The sequence below is a fragment of the Nilaparvata lugens genome, chromosome 7 (genome assembly GCF_014356525.2).
Source record: "Nilaparvata lugens isolate BPH chromosome 7, ASM1435652v1, whole genome shotgun sequence".
Taxonomy (NCBI): Eukaryota; Metazoa; Arthropoda; class Insecta; order Hemiptera; family Delphacidae; genus Nilaparvata; species Nilaparvata lugens.
Window position 1 is genome coordinate 63,985,010 of NC_052510.1, and position 20,000 is coordinate 64,005,009.

General features: G+C 34.9%; 1 protein-coding gene across 3 annotated transcripts in view; it reads left to right on the forward strand.

Moving 5' to 3' along the window:
- LOC111046473 overlaps positions 1-20,000 on the forward strand; it is a 230,636-nt gene that overhangs the window by 168,571 nt on the left and 42,065 nt on the right. For all 3 annotated transcript variants that reach the window (XM_039433384.1, XM_039433382.1, XM_039433383.1), the window contains exon 4: positions 15,316-15,471. In XM_039433384.1, coding sequence (XP_039289318.1) covers positions 15,321-15,471 — 151 coding nt within the window. In that variant the 5' untranslated portion in view covers positions 15,316-15,320. The remainder of the gene's footprint in view (positions 1-15,315; positions 15,472-20,000) is intronic.

Here is a 20,000-nt window from a genome sequence, read left to right on the forward strand (position 1 = left end):
TTCCACTTATGCCAGGCAGCAAATCTCATGAATTCCTCCCATTTCCATAAATCTCTAAAAGATTGTTCAAGATACAATGCCTGGGGAAGAATAATAATACGCTGACAGTTATTATTATTCTCTCAACTCCAAACTGAGAAATATGATCTCTGCTCTTACAACTTCTTGAATTATTATTGTTGGTGGATTTATCTTCCAAGATGAATTCTCAAGAAGGTCTGTTCATGATGATGAATATGTCTTGAATTTGCAAATGCTCAAAATCTGAAACAGTTGCGGGTTCTCAAGCCTGCTGCTCCGCTAAGAATCATCAAATGATATATATCCATTTCATCACAAGCTGCCAAATATATTTGTTCTCACGTTATCATCCACAAGCTCACGTTACAATAAAGACTACTTTGTTTGAAATATTTCATTCTCCATAATATGATAAAAGAAAGAATTGACTTATACACGTACGGGATGGGAAATTGCGAATGATGCATCATCACGTCTCAACTACTCAACTGATCAACTTGCAATTTTGCTTACAGATTCTCAATTTACCTAGGATGATTGAAGGCCTATTTCAGTAGGTAGAGTTATAAGCTTTCAATAAATAAATGAATAAATAAATAAATATCTCTATTTGCAATCGGGGCCACGCCCCATACAAAGTCACAATCATCATGATACAAACAGACAAAATACACAAACAATATGGAAACATTGATTATAATTACAAACAAGATAACACAATTCATTCAATGAGTGAAACGTCATGATTAAATTGCTGCGATTGTGTGAAAAGGCTCACTGCCGGCTCAACCTGTTATGCTAGTATCTCTGATCTTATTTGAGCGCCTATACTGTAAAATTGTACACGGAATTTATTTTTTCTACACTCAAGTTGGATAGCAGTACCATTACTTTATCTGCGTCATTTACAATATTCTGAGTGAATTTGGCAGTGAATTGCCTCCTGATGTGGCAATACATGGAACATACTAATAAAAAATGTTCTACGGTCTCATCAGTTCGAAAGTTGCAGATTGGACAGTGCTCTTTGCAATTTATCCAAATACCCTTCCCTTCAACATACAGGTAAATACTCAGGTCGTTAGCCAATCTTAGTTGGGATAAACAACGAATCTTCGAAAAAGCCAATCTAAATCTGAACTGCTCACCTGGAATGAAATTTGGATTTAACCGCGTGTATCTGGGAGAGGATTGGGAATCGATGGCTCTACCTACATCTAAGTTGTACAGATAAGCATTCGCATCAATACTATAATTCGTCCACAAATTTTCTGCTGAGGCATTGAAAAACTGACTTTTTAGTGAATGTACCCAATTGAATCTGAGCTTTGAATTATCAATTCCTCCCTGCGCTAATTCTGATACCATAATATCGTAGCACTTCCTAGGGTATCTACTATTTGGCATTTCCAGTATTCGAATCAACCATTTGACGGCTTTACAGAACACAATGAAAGCCAATTTGAACCTTGCTGACTCAATACGGATTGTCCAGTCAGGAGTGCCGCCATTCAACAAAAGTAGACATTTGAAAAATTTACATTGAATTTTTTCTATGGATTCTATGCTGAACAGACCCCATATTTCAGAGTTATATTATACTCCCAGTATAAGCTTCTCAAATTTTTGTTTGTAGCCCCTTGCGTAGCACGGGTCACCTGCCAGTATTCAAAAATTATGCCTTAATTTCTAATGCAAGCTTAGATTTTCATGAGTATATGTTTGGCTTTGGTCAAGGAGTTAAAATCTAGAAAAAAAGTTGGATTGGTTTAAATCTAAATTCAGTTACCGATGTTATCATAATTGAAAAATTTGAAAAAGATGTATGATATTCACTTGGAATGAGGATGAAAAAAATACAAAAAAAGGAGAGGAACACAATGAAAAGTAGAAAATCAGAAGCGAGAAACATGTAAAGGAAATAACAAGTATAAAGCAATGAAGAAAATAGAGAAAGAACACAATTGAAAGCAAAAATAAGAAGTAAGGATCAGGTGAAGAAAATACAAAGTACAAAGCAAAGAAGAAAAAGAGAGAAGGAACACAACAAGAAGTAAAAAACGAATCCAGAAACAGGTGAAGAAATACCTAGTACAATGTAAAGAAGAAAGAGAGAGAATAAACACAATAGGAAGCAGAAATAAGGATTGAGAAACAGGTGAAAAAAGTCAATAGTACAAAGCATAGAAGATAAAAAAGAGAGAAGGAAAAAGAGAAGAAACTAAACTAAAAGCAAAAACAAGGATTGAGAAACAGGTGAAGAACGTAGAAAGTACAAAGCAAAAAAGTAAAAGAGAGAAGAAACACAACATCAAGTAAAAAAAGAATTAAGAAACAGGCAAAGGAAATACCAAGTACAATGTGAAGAAGAAATAGAGAGAAGGGACACAATTGAAAGCAAAAATGAGAAATAAGAAACAGGTGAAAAAAGTAAAAAATACAAAGCAAAGGAGAAAAGAGAGAAGAAACAAAATAAGAAGCAAAAACGAGAAGTAAGAAACAGGTGAAGATGGTATAAAGTACAAAGCAAAGAGGAAAAGAGAGAATGAACACGATTGAAAGCAAAAATAAAAGTTAAGAAACAGGTGAAAAAAGTAAAATTACAAAGCAAAGAAGAAAAAAAGATAAGAAATAAAAATAAGAAGCGAGAAATAGGTGGAGAAGTGCGTAAGTACAAAGCAAAGAACAAAAAGAGAGAAGGAACACAGCAAAAACTAAAAAATGAGAAACAAGAAACAGGTGAAGAAATAACCAAGTAAGTGGGTAAATAAGTACAAAGCAAGAAGTACAGAGTTCTCTTGCAAACAACTTTGAGAAATTCTTCTCCGTTCCATTTGTTGGCCGGAATTTGCAGCAAGTTTGTTAAATGGAGATGAAAAATAGCGCAAAATTACAACGAGCTCTCTTTTAGAGTCGGCACGCCATTCTGCAACTCAAAGACATTATTGCCAACGTGACTTAAGACATTCCTCGTTTCAACTCTTGTGTCTTAAGATGCACGAAAACTTCTTGTTATCCCAGGAGAAAAAAAGAGAGTGATGGAGAAATCGCAATATGGAGAACAGAGACAAAGATGAACTTTCAACAAAACAAAGATGAGATAATATTATTGGTGTGAAGAGAGAGATGAAAAATCGAAGAATGAGAAGAAGAATGCGAAGTGAAGAAGAGGGAAAGGGAGAAGATGAAGAAGGAGAAGAAGAGGAAGAAGAAGAAAAAGAGAAAGAATAAAAAGAAGAAGGAGGAGAAGAATAAGTAGATGTAGAAGATAAAAGAGCAGTAGGAGGAGAAGAGGGAGAAGAATAAGAAGATGAGGAAGAGAAAGGAGAAAAAGGAGAAGGAGAAGAATATGTAAATGTAGAAGATAAAAGAGCAGTAGAAGGAGAAGAGGAAGAAGAGTAAGAAGATGAGGAAGAGAAAGAAAAAAAAGGAAAAGGAAAAGAAAGAGGAGATGAATAAGTGGATGTCAAAAATGAAAGGGCAGTAGATGGAGACGAGGAAGAAGATGAGGAAGAGGAAGAAAGAAAGGAGAGGAAGAAGAAAGAGGGGAAGAATGAGTGGATGTAGGAGATAAAAGAGCGGTAGAAGGAGAAGAGGAAGAAGAATAAGGAGATGAGGAAGAGGAAGAAAGAAAGGAGAGGAAGAAGAAAGAGGGGAAGAATGAGTGGATGTAGGAGATAAAAGAGCGGTAGAAGGAGAAGAGGAAGAAGAATAAGGAGATGAGGAAGAGGAAGATGAAAAAGGAGAAGAAGAAGAAAGAGGAGAAGAATAAGTAGATGTAGAAGATAAAAGAGCAGTAGAAGGAGAAGAGGAGAAACAAGAAGAAAATGAGGAAGAGGAAGAAGAAAGAGGAGAAGAATAAGTGGATCTAGAAGATGAAAGAGCAGCAGGAGATGAAGAGAAAGAAGAAGAAGAAGAATAAGAAGAAGAGAAGAAATACGAAGAAAAGAAGAGAAGAAGAAGAAGAAGAAGAAGAAGAAGAAGAAGAAGAAGAAGAAGAAGAAGAAGAAGAAGAAGAAAAAATGATGTAGTGATATACAATGATAGGTGTCAAGCAGAGGAGAAAGAGAAACAGAAATGGAGAATAATTTGAGCGAGATGGAAATTTTCTCAGTAATAATATTTGACTGTAGAATTTGATGAAACAAGAAACGCCTTCAGTGACTGTTCAGGTGGAATTCTTGTCTCAACAACGTTTGCTGCTTTGCTGGCTGCCTGCCTCCATTTTCAACTCGAAAACTTCTAATTTGAAAAAAGTTATCAGGTTTGAGAGAGAAAATTCAGAGAATTCTGCTTTTCTGCCATATTGAAAGTTTGTGCTTAGTATTTTATTAAGGCTGAGAAGTCTGGAAAACTAAAAATGTAACGTTGAGTATCAGTCATTGAGTTGAAAAGGAAAAATTTTGTGAAATCTACATCAAACCTGGTGAATGATCACTTATTTCAACTACTACTCCTTTGATTACTTATTTGAAAGTGTTGAAATTATGAATTGATTTAAATTCATTTAATCCACTGTCCTCCTACAAAAGGTGTAAATAGATTTGTCAAGTCATACAACAAGAGAATGTGAGCTTCCCTCTTGAAACTCCAACTTAAGAAATAGAAATAAAAAAAAATCTGGTGTGGCGCACTCACACAACTTTCCTTGCCGTTATGGAAATTGATCACTGACGCTAGTGTTCCCGCGCATCTCAAGTCTACTATTCAAATATTTTAGCCAGCTGGTGACAGGGCAATAACGCTGGAGAAACACATGAGTTCTGCTATCTCTTCATAGTAAATGATTTAATAGAATCAACAATAATTTGCAATTGAATAATCACATTTTCTCGAATTAAAAGCTTATTTTCAATTTTAGGTGAAAATGTTACTGAACATTAATTGTAGAGATTTTCATGCACAATCTACTCCACTTGATTTTTTTTTGTTTCAATTATATCTGGAGCCTGATAATTAGGAATCTATCTGCATTGATCGGGCGGAACTCCTGAAATTTTTACAGATATGGGACTTGTGGCAGTTGATAGAGATTATCGATGACTATTTTAGGTATGAATTTGATCAAAATCGTTGGAGCCGTTTCCGAGAAAAATCACGAAAAACCCGTTTTTTGACAACATTTTCGCCATTTTAGCCGCATCTTGAATTGCATTTGATCAAAATTGTTCGTGTCGGATCCTTATAGTGAAAGGACCTTAAGTTCCAAATTTCAAGTCATTCCGTTAATTGGGAGATGAGATATCGTGTACACAGACGCACATACACTCATACACACACACACACACACACACACACACACACACACACACACACACACACACACACATACACACACACACACACACACACACACACATACATACAGACCAATACTAAAAAAACACTTTTTTGGACTCACGGGACCTTGAAACGTATAGAAATTTAGAAATTAGTATCCATCAAATTAAATTTAATTTTAATTGAGCCATGCCACCAATTTAGCTAGACAATAGAGTTTTGTTTGGTAAACAAGGGGTACAAGTGATACTTCTCATAACTATTTAGCTGATAACTGAGAAGGGAAAGCAATTTGAGACAATGTGATGTCATGAAACTGTACGGTAAAAGTATAAAATTTGGTAAAAGTATACTGAATAGGTGGATATCATTTCTATATTGATTCCATGAATGAAGAATTAATTAATCTAAGTGAACTTTAGACTCAATTTTTGCGAAACTAACAATATGTAACTTGGACCCCTTGTATTCTAACCCTTCAAGTCTACCATTCAAACATCTAAGCCAGCTGGTGACAGGACAATAACGCTGGAGACACACGAGGTCTGCTATCTCTTCGCAGTGAATAATTTAATAGAATCAACAGTTGCCAAAAGTTTGCTATTGAATAATCACATTTTCTCGAATTTCGAGCTTATTTTCAATTTCAGTTGAAAAAATTACTAGACATTGATTGTAGAGATTTTCATACTTAATCTTTTCCATTTTTGTTCAAATTGTATCTGAAGCTTGATAATTGATAAACTAAAATCGAACTTTGCATAGACAGGGCACCGCTCGTGAAATTTTTACACATATGAGACTCATGGCAGTTGATGAAGCATATCAATGACTATTCTAGGTATGAATTTGATCAAAATCGTTGTGGCCGTTTTTGAGAAAATCGCAAAAAACCCTGTTTTTTACCTCATTTTTGTCATTTTAGCCGTCATCTTAAATTGCATTTGAATGAAATTGTTAGTGTCGAATCCTTATAATGTAAGGATAGTAAGTTCCAAATTTCATGTCATTCCGTTAATTAAGAGATGAGATATCGTGTACACAGGCACGCATACACTCATACACACACACATATTATTGGACCAGTACCCAAAAGCCACTTTTTTGGGCTCAGGGGACCTTGAAACATATAGAAATTTATAAATTAGGGTACCTTACTTTTTTCGGAAAGCAATACTTTCCTTACCTATGGTAATAGGGCAAGGAAAGTAGAAAAATATAAACCACAAGTATGTGATAGTATTGTATTCTCTTTGATAGCACTGAGCTCCTCTCTGGTGAAAAGTTAATTCTTGTATCAAACGCAGCGCTGTTCAATATCCTATCACTTCAAAATTTGAATATCCAATCAACCCAGCATGTCAGATTGATGGAAACAAACAACGTAACACCCTTCAAAAGTATTTTCCAATCTATACTTCTAACAAACATGCATGAATATTCCCTCATATGACAATAACTCTATCAACATAATATTAATAACGTTATGATACGGTTTTCCTTGATATATATCCTCATATGTGACAATAACTCTATATATACAGAGTGTTTCATAATTATGGTAAATTTGCAATAAGCTACAACTTAGTTCTCTCCTCGCAAAACAGCAAATTTGTGGTGGTGTATATACCATAAGAATACATTTTATTCAACTTTATTAAATTTAGTTTACACAGCTTACATAATTCTTTTCAGAATTAAATTCTCTACAATTTTATTGCGAAAAAATATTTGTTTACTGGTCATTAAAGAAAGTTATTGGGCATCAAACGTAGAAGTCGGGGTTTTTATACTTAGATTTTTTGCATATTTCAACTTTTTTCTCAAAAACTACTCACACTACAGCTTCCAGACTAGTTTTATTCAATTTTCAGATATTTTTCCATATGAATCCAGCATAAGTTTTCAAAAACTAGTCCTCAACAATTCAGCATCGGTGTATTTCACCGAGGAACTGAATTCCGGCGAAATCTTTCACCCTGTATAGCTCGCTAATGAAGCGTTTATGGATATTTATGTTTTTATGAACTTTTTTACTTATTTCTACCTCTACTATTACGTATCAAATTATTTTACCATAATTATGAATCACTCTGTATATGATATGACGTTGTGAGAATACACATACCTAGTGAGGTCTACGTTATTTTTCTTCGCCCCCTTCTTCTTCTTCTTCTTCTTCTTTCTTCTTCTTCTTCTTCTTCTCTTCTTCTTCTTCTTCTTCTTCTTCTTCAGCTTTCTCTTCTGCTCCTTCTTATTCATCTCCTGACTTCATCTCCTTCCTCTGTTCTCATGTCTTCTTTTTTTTCTTCTCCCTCATCTTCTTCTTCCTTTTCTCCTCTGTTTCCTACCTTGTTACTTCCTCTCTCTCTCTCAAATTTAGTCACAGGTAATAAATTCAATTCTTGAGTGTATATGCAGTCGACAAGGTAGAAATTTATGGCGTTTCCCTGCGATAACCTATTTTATATCACCTCCCACACACACATATGAGAAAAACTTGAATAAAACCTACTTCTCTTTATCACAACCTCACTGTTCACTCATAAACAAGCTGACTTTTCTTTAGTGTTCACTGGAAAGTTTTATTCACGTCTATAACTTGTGCCTATATATCTTGGTTCATTGACTCACTCTCCCTCCTTTTTCTCTCTCTCTCTCTCTCACACACAATCTCCCTCTCTCTCTCTCTTTTGGTAGAGAGTTAGTGGGAAGGATACTTCGAATATTCTTTCCGAAGAATGGACATTGATATGTCCAAAGCTCCGCCAATTTGTGTAGATGCAATACAATATTATCTATTTTATCTATAGTTATTCAAATCGTTGTTTTTCATATCATATACAGCTCAATAATTATTTTCATATATAATCAATTCATATTTTGTAAATTCATCTATAATGTTGTTGTATTTTAAGCTATTGTATATAAGTGTATAAGCCAGTGTATACTGTATATTTTAATCTAGATAAATAAAGTACTCAATCAATCAATCAATCTCTCTCTCTGTCCTTTTGGTAGAGAGTTCGTGGGAAGAATACTACGAATATTCTTTCCAAAGAATGGACATTGATATGTCCAGAGCTCCGCCAATTTATGTAGATGCATAACAATATTATCTAATTTATCTATAGTTTTACAAATTTTTTTTTTCATATTATATACAGCTCAATAATTATTTTTTCTTAATTTATATTTTGTAAATTCATCCATAATTTTGCTGTAATTGTAACTTATTGTATATAAGTGTATAAGCCAGTATATATTGTAAATCTACATAAATAAACTACTCAATCAATGAATCTCTCTCTCTCTCTCTCTCTCTCTCTCTCTCTCTCTCTCTCTTCTCTCTCTCTTATTCAGGGCCTTGGTGCTGGATTTTATTGTTTGAGGTAAGTTTCATAGATACTTTTAGGTTGGCGTAAATTTCTAACCGAATTATTCCCGTGGTTAGAATCTTTTTGGGGTGTATGCTAGAAGCCTGTACCATAGTGAGGTCCACGTTATAATGGCAGTAGAAAAAGATAGGCGAACATCGTTACCGATCCTCTGTCTTGTCAATGCCTTCTATGGATGGTAACTGATACTGGTTTATTGATGTAATATTAACTGTTTATGCTCGTTTAAAATAGTTGAATATTCCATCAAGCAAGAAATTATATTTTTCAATGGCTTAATAATAGATTTTCATAATTAAGCTGAAATATTTTGTAAATTGATTATTAATTCTACATTGATAACACACGAACTGGCGACAGAGTAAAGCGAGAAAGAAATAGCGCTATTCGCTTTATAGAATGGCTAGCCGTCAGGCTCGCTTCGCTCGCCATATCCGTCCAGCCAGGGGGCTCCGCCCCCTGGACCCCCGACTGGATCGTACGAGAATGAGATCAGCAGGCTCAACGCTCGCCTGCATTTTTCATTTGAGCATTTTTATCATATATGTTAGGACAATCCAGTCGGGGGTCCAGACTAAACGTCTGGCTAAACGGATATGGCGAGCGAAGCGAGCCTGACAGCTAGTAATATAATATTCCCAGGATTGAAGTAGCAGTGCCCAATCAATTTTTCCGCGATAAATGCATTTAAATCTTAAACTTGGTGCCAACCTAACAAAGTCAACTCAACTTAATGCCAACCTGACAAAATTATTAATTTTGTTGCCAGTTAACAACACTGTTTCGAAGAGGTACTCTCTCTAGATTATAGTTATATAGTAACATATAATATGGAAAACTCAATTATAATTGAGAGATTGGGAGAAGAAGAATATACATGCTAAAAGACGAACTTTGAACCCTTAAAAACAACCCTCAGAGTTAAAATATCGCCAAAAGATTTCTTAGTGCGCCTCTAAAGGGCCAACGTAACATACCTACCAAATTTGAACGTTTTTGGTCTGGTAGATTTTAATTTCTGCGAGTGAGTGAGTGAGTCAGTGAGTCAGTGAGTGAGTGAGTGCCATTTCGCTTTTATATATAGATAGACAAGGATAGCAATACAATTGCTAATCGAACACTGTCATTATAACGTGGACCACACTATAGAATAAGCATCAAAAACTCTCAATACAGTGACATAATCTATGAACAAACTCAGGTAAAAACTCCTTCAAGTCCCTCAACCAAAAAAAAACTGAAAGATACACGGAAATCTTAGGCTCCAATCATTACGGTAAGTCCACACTTGATCCACAAAGCACACAATCGGCTTACCAACTTAGTAAGCACTTAGTAAGCAAGAAGCACTTTCGCTAAGTCCAAATATTTACCCCCTTCCCCCGAGGAACCCCTTCTGGAACTACTCATCCAGAGAAAAAAAGAAACTGCACCAATCTCTTTCAGAAAACACTTTACTCCATGAGTCGTTGCCTGTCGCTGTCACTGTCTCTCTCCAACTCTCTCTCTCTCTTTCTCTTCCTCTCTCCTCAATTGTCACATTATCCACCACTCTCTCTATCCTCTCTCACGTTCATCTCTGTTTATTTGAATATTTTATTTTTCTTCCCATTCATTCAGACGTACAAAACTTTTCCCTCCCATCTAAAACACTCTCCCTTACTTTCTCTATCTATCTCTATCTCTATCGCTCTCTTCATCTATCTGTATCTCTCTCTCACCTAGTCGTATGTTAATTCTATAATTCTTCCCATAATTCTAAGATTCAAATGAACTATTTTTCAACTTACTAAGTAGAGTTTCTTATTTGAACATTACGTCGAGTTATAATAATTAAAACTATTAACTATATTGGAATTATTCCAAACAGCTCTAATCCATCACAACCCGGTCGTGTGTTAATGGGGAGGATATTTTATATCCTCCTTAGAGGATCGACAATATTATTTGTTGAAACACCGCCGATTTATGAAGTTACATTACAATTGTATATTATCGTTATTCTAATCGCATTCAATCTTTATTCTCATTGGTTAATCATCTAAACTTTGTAAAATTCGTTGAATAATATTAGCATTATCGTCATTTAATGTAAATTAGTGTATGAGCCAGTAATTATTGTAACATACATAAATAAAGAAATCTAATCTTATCTAATCTCTCTCCATGCCTCTCTCTAACTATCCACTCACTCACACACTCTCTCTCTCTCTAAGGGGAGGATATTTTTAATAATATTCTTTCCGAAGAATGGACATTGATATGTCCAAAGCTCCGCCAATTTATGTAGATGCATAACAATATAATTATCCATAGTTATTATATTACAAATTACTTTTTCATATCATATACTTTCAATAATTATTTTCTTAGTCTATATTATGTAAATTCATCTATAATTTTGCTGTATTGTAAGCTATTGTATATAAGTGTATAAGCCAGTATATATTGTAATCTACATAAAGTACTCAATCAATCAATCTCTCTCTAAATCCTCTCTTTCTCTCCCACCCTCTCTCCTTCCACTCTCTCACTCTCTCTCTTTTTAATGTTGAACATTAATAATGTTAATAACATTAGTTTATTAACAAACAGTTTAATTTTCTTAATAAACCTCAATTATTTTTACAAAGTGAAGACAATATTACTTTCATGAACTTTATCTAAGAACACTCGGAAAAAATGTTTTAAATTGCTTTTGTTATGACAATTTTCTTTTTATTTTCATGTTGTTGTTTTAGAAGTAGACTACTTATATTGATGCTATGTAATTGTGTTGACCTGGTTGGATGGTAGAGGAAACCAAATGGTTTCAACCCTGCCAGGAGAAAAATAAAACATACAATCACTTTGTCATTCTCTCTCTCCTTTCCTTACACACTCTCACACTCTCTCACTCACTCTCCCTCCCTTACTCACTCACTCTCTCCCCTCTATCTCTCACTCACTCACTCTCTCATTCACTCTCTCCCCACCCCTTTCACTCACTCTCCCTCCGTCACTTTATCATCCTTTCTCTCGCTTCATCTCAGTTCTATTTGAATATTTCATACTCCTTGCCATTCATTCAGTCGTGAAACGCTTTTTCCGTCTCCCATTTTCTTTTATTTATTCTTGTGGTGGAGATGGCATCCATTCATGAGTTGCTGAGTAATTTCACAAATGGAGAGGTGCATTTATTCCGTTTCCTGAGATGGATGTCGTGGCTAATCTGAATAATTAATCTCTGTTAACCCGTTATTTGCTCTGAGTTTTTCTGATAGGAGAGAAGATTATACAAAATTGTATTGTATTTTTTTTCTGTGGTTAGATGGAGGAAGGTAAAGGTTCTGAGTGAGTCAAATCCTTATTGTAGTTGTGACTAGAATTGTAATCCAGTGATACAACTTCGAATAAAATGGAGTTTTTTGTATTGATTCCACTGTGGAATCTTGCCACTGTGAAGATTTACCTGAAGCTTTCTCAAATATCAAGTGTAATATACTTTTCCAATCTTATTCAAGTCTGTATCCTATACTATAAAATAAATAAATAAATAAATGTTTATTTCCCAAAAAAAAACTGGAACTACAACATCAATTACACAAAATATTAGATAAATTACAATATTACATACAATAGTTAGTTACAAAAAATTCTTATAATGTGTCCTCTACTTGTTTAGTTTTTTCTGTGTGGAAATTGACCTACTCCACTATGGCGTACCATGTTCTAGAGTAGGTTTTGTTATTTTTTGGGCGTATTATTAATTAGTTAGTGTTTATTAAGTCATTAGGTGGTTAGTTGTTATTTGAAATAATGTTTTCTATGTTCTGTCTTCCTTTGCTCATCAACCAATTGTGTACTATTGTTTTGAACTTTCTAGGATGATTAATCTGTTTGAAGTTTGCAGGGAGTAGATTATATAATTTTGGTGCTAAATGATTGAAATGTCTCTGGTATAGTGCCTTCATTGCAACACTGGTGATGAGAAGATTCCTGTATGTGGTGTTGTGGTTGTGGTTTCTGGTTTGAAATAATGTTGGGTTCTTGTGTAATCTGCATAGTATCTCCTTGGAGTAAAGCTGTCTTGGATCCATCACTATTGAACGAGCAACTTCTGTTTATAAGTTTATATGTTTAGATGTTTGGATGTTTAGATGTTTATATGTTTGTATTTTACCGGATCTCGAAAACGGATTCAACGATTTTCACGAAATTCAGAACATAGTGGGTTTATAATATAAAGATTCGATTGCACTAGGTCTCATCCCTGGGAAAACTCGCTGAAGGACTTTAAAAGGATTATTATTATTATTCAACCTTGGGAAGACAGCTGATAATATAATATTATTTCGTCGTCTGTTGGTGATGGAAGTGAGTGAGCGAGTTCATGTGTGTGGGACTGTGTCAAAATTATGACTCAGCTGTTGAACTTTTGTAATCATTCAATCAGGTACTTAGTGCCAGTTGCATAAAAGCCGGTTATTATTTTCAATCCTGATTAATTCCAGTAGATCCATCTTTATAAAATGGTCTTCTCTGATTTGGTTCACGTGAAGTTGATCAGGATTAAAATTTAACCGGCTTTTGTGAAACTGGACCTTTGTAAGGGAAATTTTTGCATTCCTCTGGGAATTAATCTCAATTTTTACTGTGATTAGATAGAACATTTCTGTATGAATGTTATTATAATTTCTTCTTTCGTAATAAATGTCTTATGCTTTTGTACTCCAGAGCGAAGCTCGGTCCCCGTTTTTACTCTTATAGGCCTTCTTAAGCTCTCACAGCTTAGAGAAAAGATAGCATAAGAAGATATGCCATCGTATAGGGCGTTTATGTTCCAAATTCCACTCTCAACTCAAGCTGATAGAACTGGTGGTTCTTTTACTTTCCTTGCCCTATTAGCATAGGTAAGGAAAGTATTGCTTTCCGAAAAAAATTAAGGTACCCCAATTTCTAAATTTCTATACGTTTCAAGGTCCCCTGAGTCCGAAAAAGGGGTTTTTGGGTATTGGTCTTTATGTGTGTGTGTGTGTGTGTGTGTGTGTGTGTGTGTGTGTGTGTGTGTGTGTGTGTGTGTGTGGTGTGTGTGTGTGTGTGTGTGTGTGTATGAGTGTATGTGCGTCTGTGTACACGATATCTAATCTCCCAGTTATCGGAATGACTTGAAATTTGGAACGCAAGGTCCTTACACTATAAGGATCCGACACGAACAATTTGAATTTGAATTTGAATTTGAATTTCGATCAAATGCAATCCAAGATGGCGGCTAAAATGGCGGAAATGTTGTCAAAAATAGGGTTTTTCGTGATTTTCTCGGAAACGGCTCCAACGATTTTGATCGAATTTATACCTGGAATAGTCATTGATAAGCTCTATCAACTGCAACAAGTCCTATATCTGTAAAAATTTCAGGAGCTTTGCCCCATCTATGCAAAGTTTGATTTTAGATTCTCAATTATCAGCCTTCATATACAATTTAAACAGAAAAATTCTAGTGGAAAAGATTGAGCATGAAAATCTCTGCAATTAATGTCCAGTAACATTTCCACCTAGAATTGAAAATAAGCTTGAAATCCGAGAAAATGTGATTATTAAATTGCAAACTGTTGACAACTGTTGGTTCTATTAAATCATTCACTACGAAGAGATAGCAGACCTCGTGTGCTTCCAGCGTTATTGACCTATCACCAGCTGTCTCATATCTTTGAATAGTAGACTTGAGATGCGCGAGTACAATAGCGTCAGGTGATCAATTTTCATAACGGCAAGGAAGGTTGTGTGAGTGCGCCACACCAGATTTTTTTCGTAAAGCTATGTGTCGCTCTATATAATATATATATGATACACTGTATACACTGTTATGTGATAGTCTCTCATACTGTGCCGTTCTCACATTCTCACCCGGCAGAAACAGTAATATAGTCAGTGGACTACAGTAATCGGCTTGAGTTAACAAGAAATCGGCTTAAAATGTAGAACATAAACAACCTATACCGTGGTATATCAGCTTCTCATGCTATTTTTTGACTATGATTGTACTCAAGTCTGTAATAAACTCCTTTAGTTTGTATAAACTGAGTTTGAGACTTGGCAAAAATAATCGTGTTGTTGAATCATGCGACATTTCAATCGTTTGAAAGTTTGAAGTGTCGCACAATTTGGCAACACTTATGTTCTCTTCAATTCATTTTACAAACTTCTCTTTTACTTCTACAAACTTTCATTAATTTATTTCATACGAATTAAAGTTTCCCTACAGGACATGAGGCTACATAATACAGAGTGTTTCTGAACTCCCTATCAATATTTTAGGACAATGTTCCTTGGTACAAAACATATCCAAATATAATTGACCAAGCGAAGTGAGGTCTAAGATTCAAGTCGACGGTTTGGCATTTCTCTTAATGTTTAAATGTTTATATGTTTATACGTTTATATGTTACGCATTTACGGCGAAAAGCGGTAATAGATTTTCATGAAATTTGAGAGTTTTGTTCTTCCTGTGAAAAATATTATTATATTGTGAATAAGTGGAATCGGAACTTGTTTTTCTTTTTAGCTACTTAATATTTTAATTTCTTATATGTTTTCCTCTTCATCTAATTTGTTTCTCTGTTTTGTTTTTGCTCAGGAGGCATGAGTGACCAAGATGGCGTAAAGCAGCAGAGGGGTGGTGGAGGGGCAGTACCCCAGGCTCTGCCAGTGGCCGCCCCCGGACCACCCACCGCCCCCACACCTGTTGCCGCCCCCCACAATAAGCGACCGACTATCATCATTTATCCAACAGGTATGCTATACTATGTCAACATTACATACTTCAACAAAGCTATCGCTGTTAATTATTGAAAACCTGATTGAGAATATTAATGCTACATTGACATGAAGGTGCGTACAGACTTACGCTCTGCAAACGAACGTCACTCGAGCAGATCGCAAGATGATCGCAGGTCGAGCAAGAGCGGAACGCGAACAGAGCGCGTAACAGAGCTCGAGCTTGGCAAGTTCCTAGTGCGAACTAACCAATAGTTTTGCATACGCGGTCAACGTTTTTGTTTGTAATGTTTGTTAATGGTTACAATCTCTATGTTAGCGAATGAAATTATCAAAATTAATAATAAATTATAAAAATTAAATAATAAAGATGCATTTATAATAATAGGTACCAGCATATTGACATTTAGAAGAAAAAACCGAACTCCCAATCAAGCCTTTCACCTTTTGAAACATTGACAGACATTACCTTTTACAATAAAACATCAAAATAGATGCAATAATCATAATATTCATCATCAACTTATTATACAAACATAATGTATTATTAGTCTACCCAGAAAACCCTTGGTCACAATATTTTATTTAGTTTTGTCACCCAATAAGCTAGATTGAGCGTTTCACATTTGAGAGGTTAGGTTGTAGCGAAGTCAACAATACGACAAGCACACGATCATCTTGCAAACCTCTAGCGAACCCTTGCGTTACATCACGCGTAACGTTCATGATTGAAGTGTGTGCGGAGCGTGTATGCAACTTAATATTTGAGAATATATAACACCATACATTACAAAGTTCGTGATTCAAACCGTAATTGAGAATATAATGCATTGATACAATGATACCTTCACATACTAGTAGTTCTGTGAACAGTAGACCTCGCGCAATTATAAACCACAGCCTCCTCGTATACTGGCCATCAGAGTAAATCCTGTCTGTTTAACGGGGTCGGCGAGATATCTAATGTGAAAACGGGCAATGGCTGTTGGGGTTGGTGTATCAAAAATGTTAACATCGAAAGCTAATCTCCTTCAAGACATACTGGCAACAGGTCAGCCCGAGTTGAAAGCAGAGAAAGGTCGAGAGAAAATACTATGTAATTTTAGTTATTAATGGCATGCGTCATTGCATTCAATATTAATAGTGCATAAAAATTGCACGCAATGGCGCATGCAATAATTAATAGTCCACATGACAGTTGATTTTATTACCAAGTTACATTGAGATATCAATTGCATGCGTCATTGCATGCAATTAATAATCCACTCGACATCTGATTCATAATGAATAACTCTATAGTCTGATTTTAAGGTAATATTGGCGTTCGAAGGAGACTCCTTAACCTTTTTTATCATCCTTGAAATGCAACATTTCAAAAAACCTTATGTATAAAAATTAATATAGAGTGATGAAATAAAAAACACATAGATGTTGTCAGTTTTCTACACTTTAACTCAGTTGAAGTTTTAATATAGAGTGTGTGCTATCACATATTAGTACATATTAGTGTATTAATACAGACTCAGCCTAGTTTTTCCGCCAATGTCATAATTGTATTATGATTATAGTATTTTATACAATAAATGAATGAATGAATGAACACTTTAAGCTAGTATACGTAGACGCGAAATTCAAAAAGGAACATACCCCTCAAATTTCATGAAAATCTATTGCTGTGTTTCGCCGTAAATGCAGAACATGAATATAATCATAAAAATATGAACATAAACATGAAGAGGGATGAAAAATCGTCAACTTGAATGTTAGACCTCACTTCGCTCGGTCAATTATAGATTTAAGAAGACTATAGATATCATCATCAAGCCATGATGTTATCATGTATGTAATGGTATCATTGCATTTCTTCTCCAACAATTTATGAAAAATTCATATTTTCCAGTGTATAAACAAGAATTTTTCCTCGTGCTCTGTGCTCAAAATCAAATAATAGAGAAGCTATTTCTCAATCATTCCATAAAGTATAACAATATTGGAAGGAATACACAATAAACAATAATCAAATAATCGAGATCTGAGATTGGAATTGATCTCAGAATCAACAATATGAACGTAGTAATAATGCAGGCTTAACCCACAAGAGGTTTTCATCCAGCAAGATTGGGAAAATATTGCTGCAAACTTGGAATTACTTTCGTAATAGAAATGTTGCGCTGGAAGCAAAGTTTTCTTATCTTGCACTTCTCCAGTAGCAGGAAAAACTTGACAAATAATATTTTTATAAGACAAAAGCAATTTGAGAGCGAATTCAGGTGCATGGACCGTGTCTTATTATTATGTGAAACACAAATTGCTGTTTCCTGAGCCAGTATTATAGTGTGGTCCACGTTATAATGACAGTAGGATTTGATTAACATTGATGATGCTATCCTTGTCTATCATTGAATAGAGCAAATAGCTTCATCATTTTCCACCTTCGCACTGCCAAACCGTTTTGTTGACTATAACAAGAAACATAATGCGCTAAAAATATTTCAATTATGGAAATGTATAAATTTATCATGAGAGAATATCATCAAGTGATGACTCAAATATTATTTGAGTCAGCACTTGATGATCAACATTTGTTTGTTATTCTTGTCTGTCATTTGACGAAGTAGAGATCTCCATCCTCTTCTATCTTCCACATTGTTACAGAATCGTTTGTTGACGACGAAGAAGCATTAGGAATAATAATGAATAATGAATTTATGGCCAAATACAAGAAATATTTTTTACAAATAGAAAAATAATCATTAATACACAATAGTTTTTGGCGTGACTGGGAAAAGAATCCTTGATCTCCAGCCACGAGTTCTAAAAAAAAGAAATACATTTTTTTCTACAACTGCGCATAGAGAAAGAATTTACACACTCAATTCTCCTCGTAAAACAGCTTATTTCTGAGGAGAATCTACTTTTTCGCTCGTTAACCATCCGCGCATGCGCAGTAGATTTACTTTATGCTCCCAAATCATTCGCGCATGCGCAGAAGAGTTTCTTTAAGCTCCCTAAACAGCTGATTGTAAGCAGCTAGCCAAAAAGTCAGATCTTAACCTAAAAAGTCGGTAATTGTAACTCGGCCGATATAAGTAATTTAACAGGTTTGGGCAGTTATAGAAAAAAAATTGTATGTAATTCGCGCGTAATGCTCCTTTATCGCTCTTGCAAAATTATCACGCTCCACTTCGCGTCGCGTGATAACTATTAAAGCGATGCATTACACTCTTAATACATAAATAGCTATTTTTTTATCTAATTACAGCAGTACAAATAAAACAATTCTGTTGATAGATGATAATCTAGGTATGTCGAATTCTATCAATGATTCAAATAAGACTTGATAAACAAAATATGAATGCACAGAAAAATAATAAAATAATTGTCAAGTTTTAATCATTTTTACACAATTAATATTCCCCAGCCAACTCAATTCTCAATTCTAAAATAATAGTTTTGTTCTACCCACGATTTTATTAATCTCGATTTGGTTTCTGTTATTTTATCCTGAAAGAGAAAGGAGAAGAAGAAGAGGAAGATGAAGAAGAGGAGGAATAGGAGGTAGTTGAAGAAGAAGAAGAAGAAGAAGAAGAAGAAGAAGAAGAAGAAGAAGAAGAAGAAGAAGAAGAAGAAGAAGAAGTAGAGGAATAAGAAGAAGAAGGAGGAGAAGATGATGGTGATGATGATCATGATAAAGAAGAAAATGAGGAAGAAGAAGAAGAAGAAGAAGAAGAAGAAGAAGAAGAAGAAGAAGAAGAAAAAGAAGAAGAAAAAAGAAGAAGAAGAAGAAGAAGAAGAAGAAAAAGAAGAAGAAAAAATAAGAAGAAGAAGAAGAAGAAGAAGAAGAAGATAAAAGGGTGAAAGAAGACAGAAAGGTGTAGAACAAGGAGGCTGGAAAATGTGATATCTGCTTTGATCGCACAAAGAAAAAGAAAAACGTCTCAGGTTGTCTCTTGTCTTCTCTCTCCTCATCCGTCCAAACTGAAGATTGATGGAGAACTGCAAAAAGTGGACTTTCTTTTCACCTTTTCTCTCTTCTTTTCCCTTGCTTAGTTGTCGCTTTACGTCATAGTTGTCGGCAAAGAGAGTTGTCAGCACAATTCTCAAATTGCCGAGTTCTGTACGAAGCCTCCACTTGCACTCAGCTTTCAAAGATCAGTTTTCTGCGAAATCTTCTTCTTTTGAGGAGAAAAAGAGAAAAAATCTGGTGTGGTGCACTCACACAACTTTCCTTGCCGTTATGAAAATTGATCAACTGACGCTGGTGTTCCCGCGCATCTCAAGTCTACTATTCAAAGATTTGAGCCAGCTGGTGACAGGACAATAACGCTGCAGACACACAAAGTCTGCTATCTCTTCATAGTAAATGATTTAATAGAATCAACAGTTGCTAACAGTCTGCAATTGAATAATCTTATTTTCTAGAATTTCGAGCTTATTTTCAATTTTATGTGAAAATGTTACTGAACATTAGTTGTACAGATATTCAACAAATGTACAGATACATTGGATAACGTCATACATAATAAAATAACAAAACACACAAAA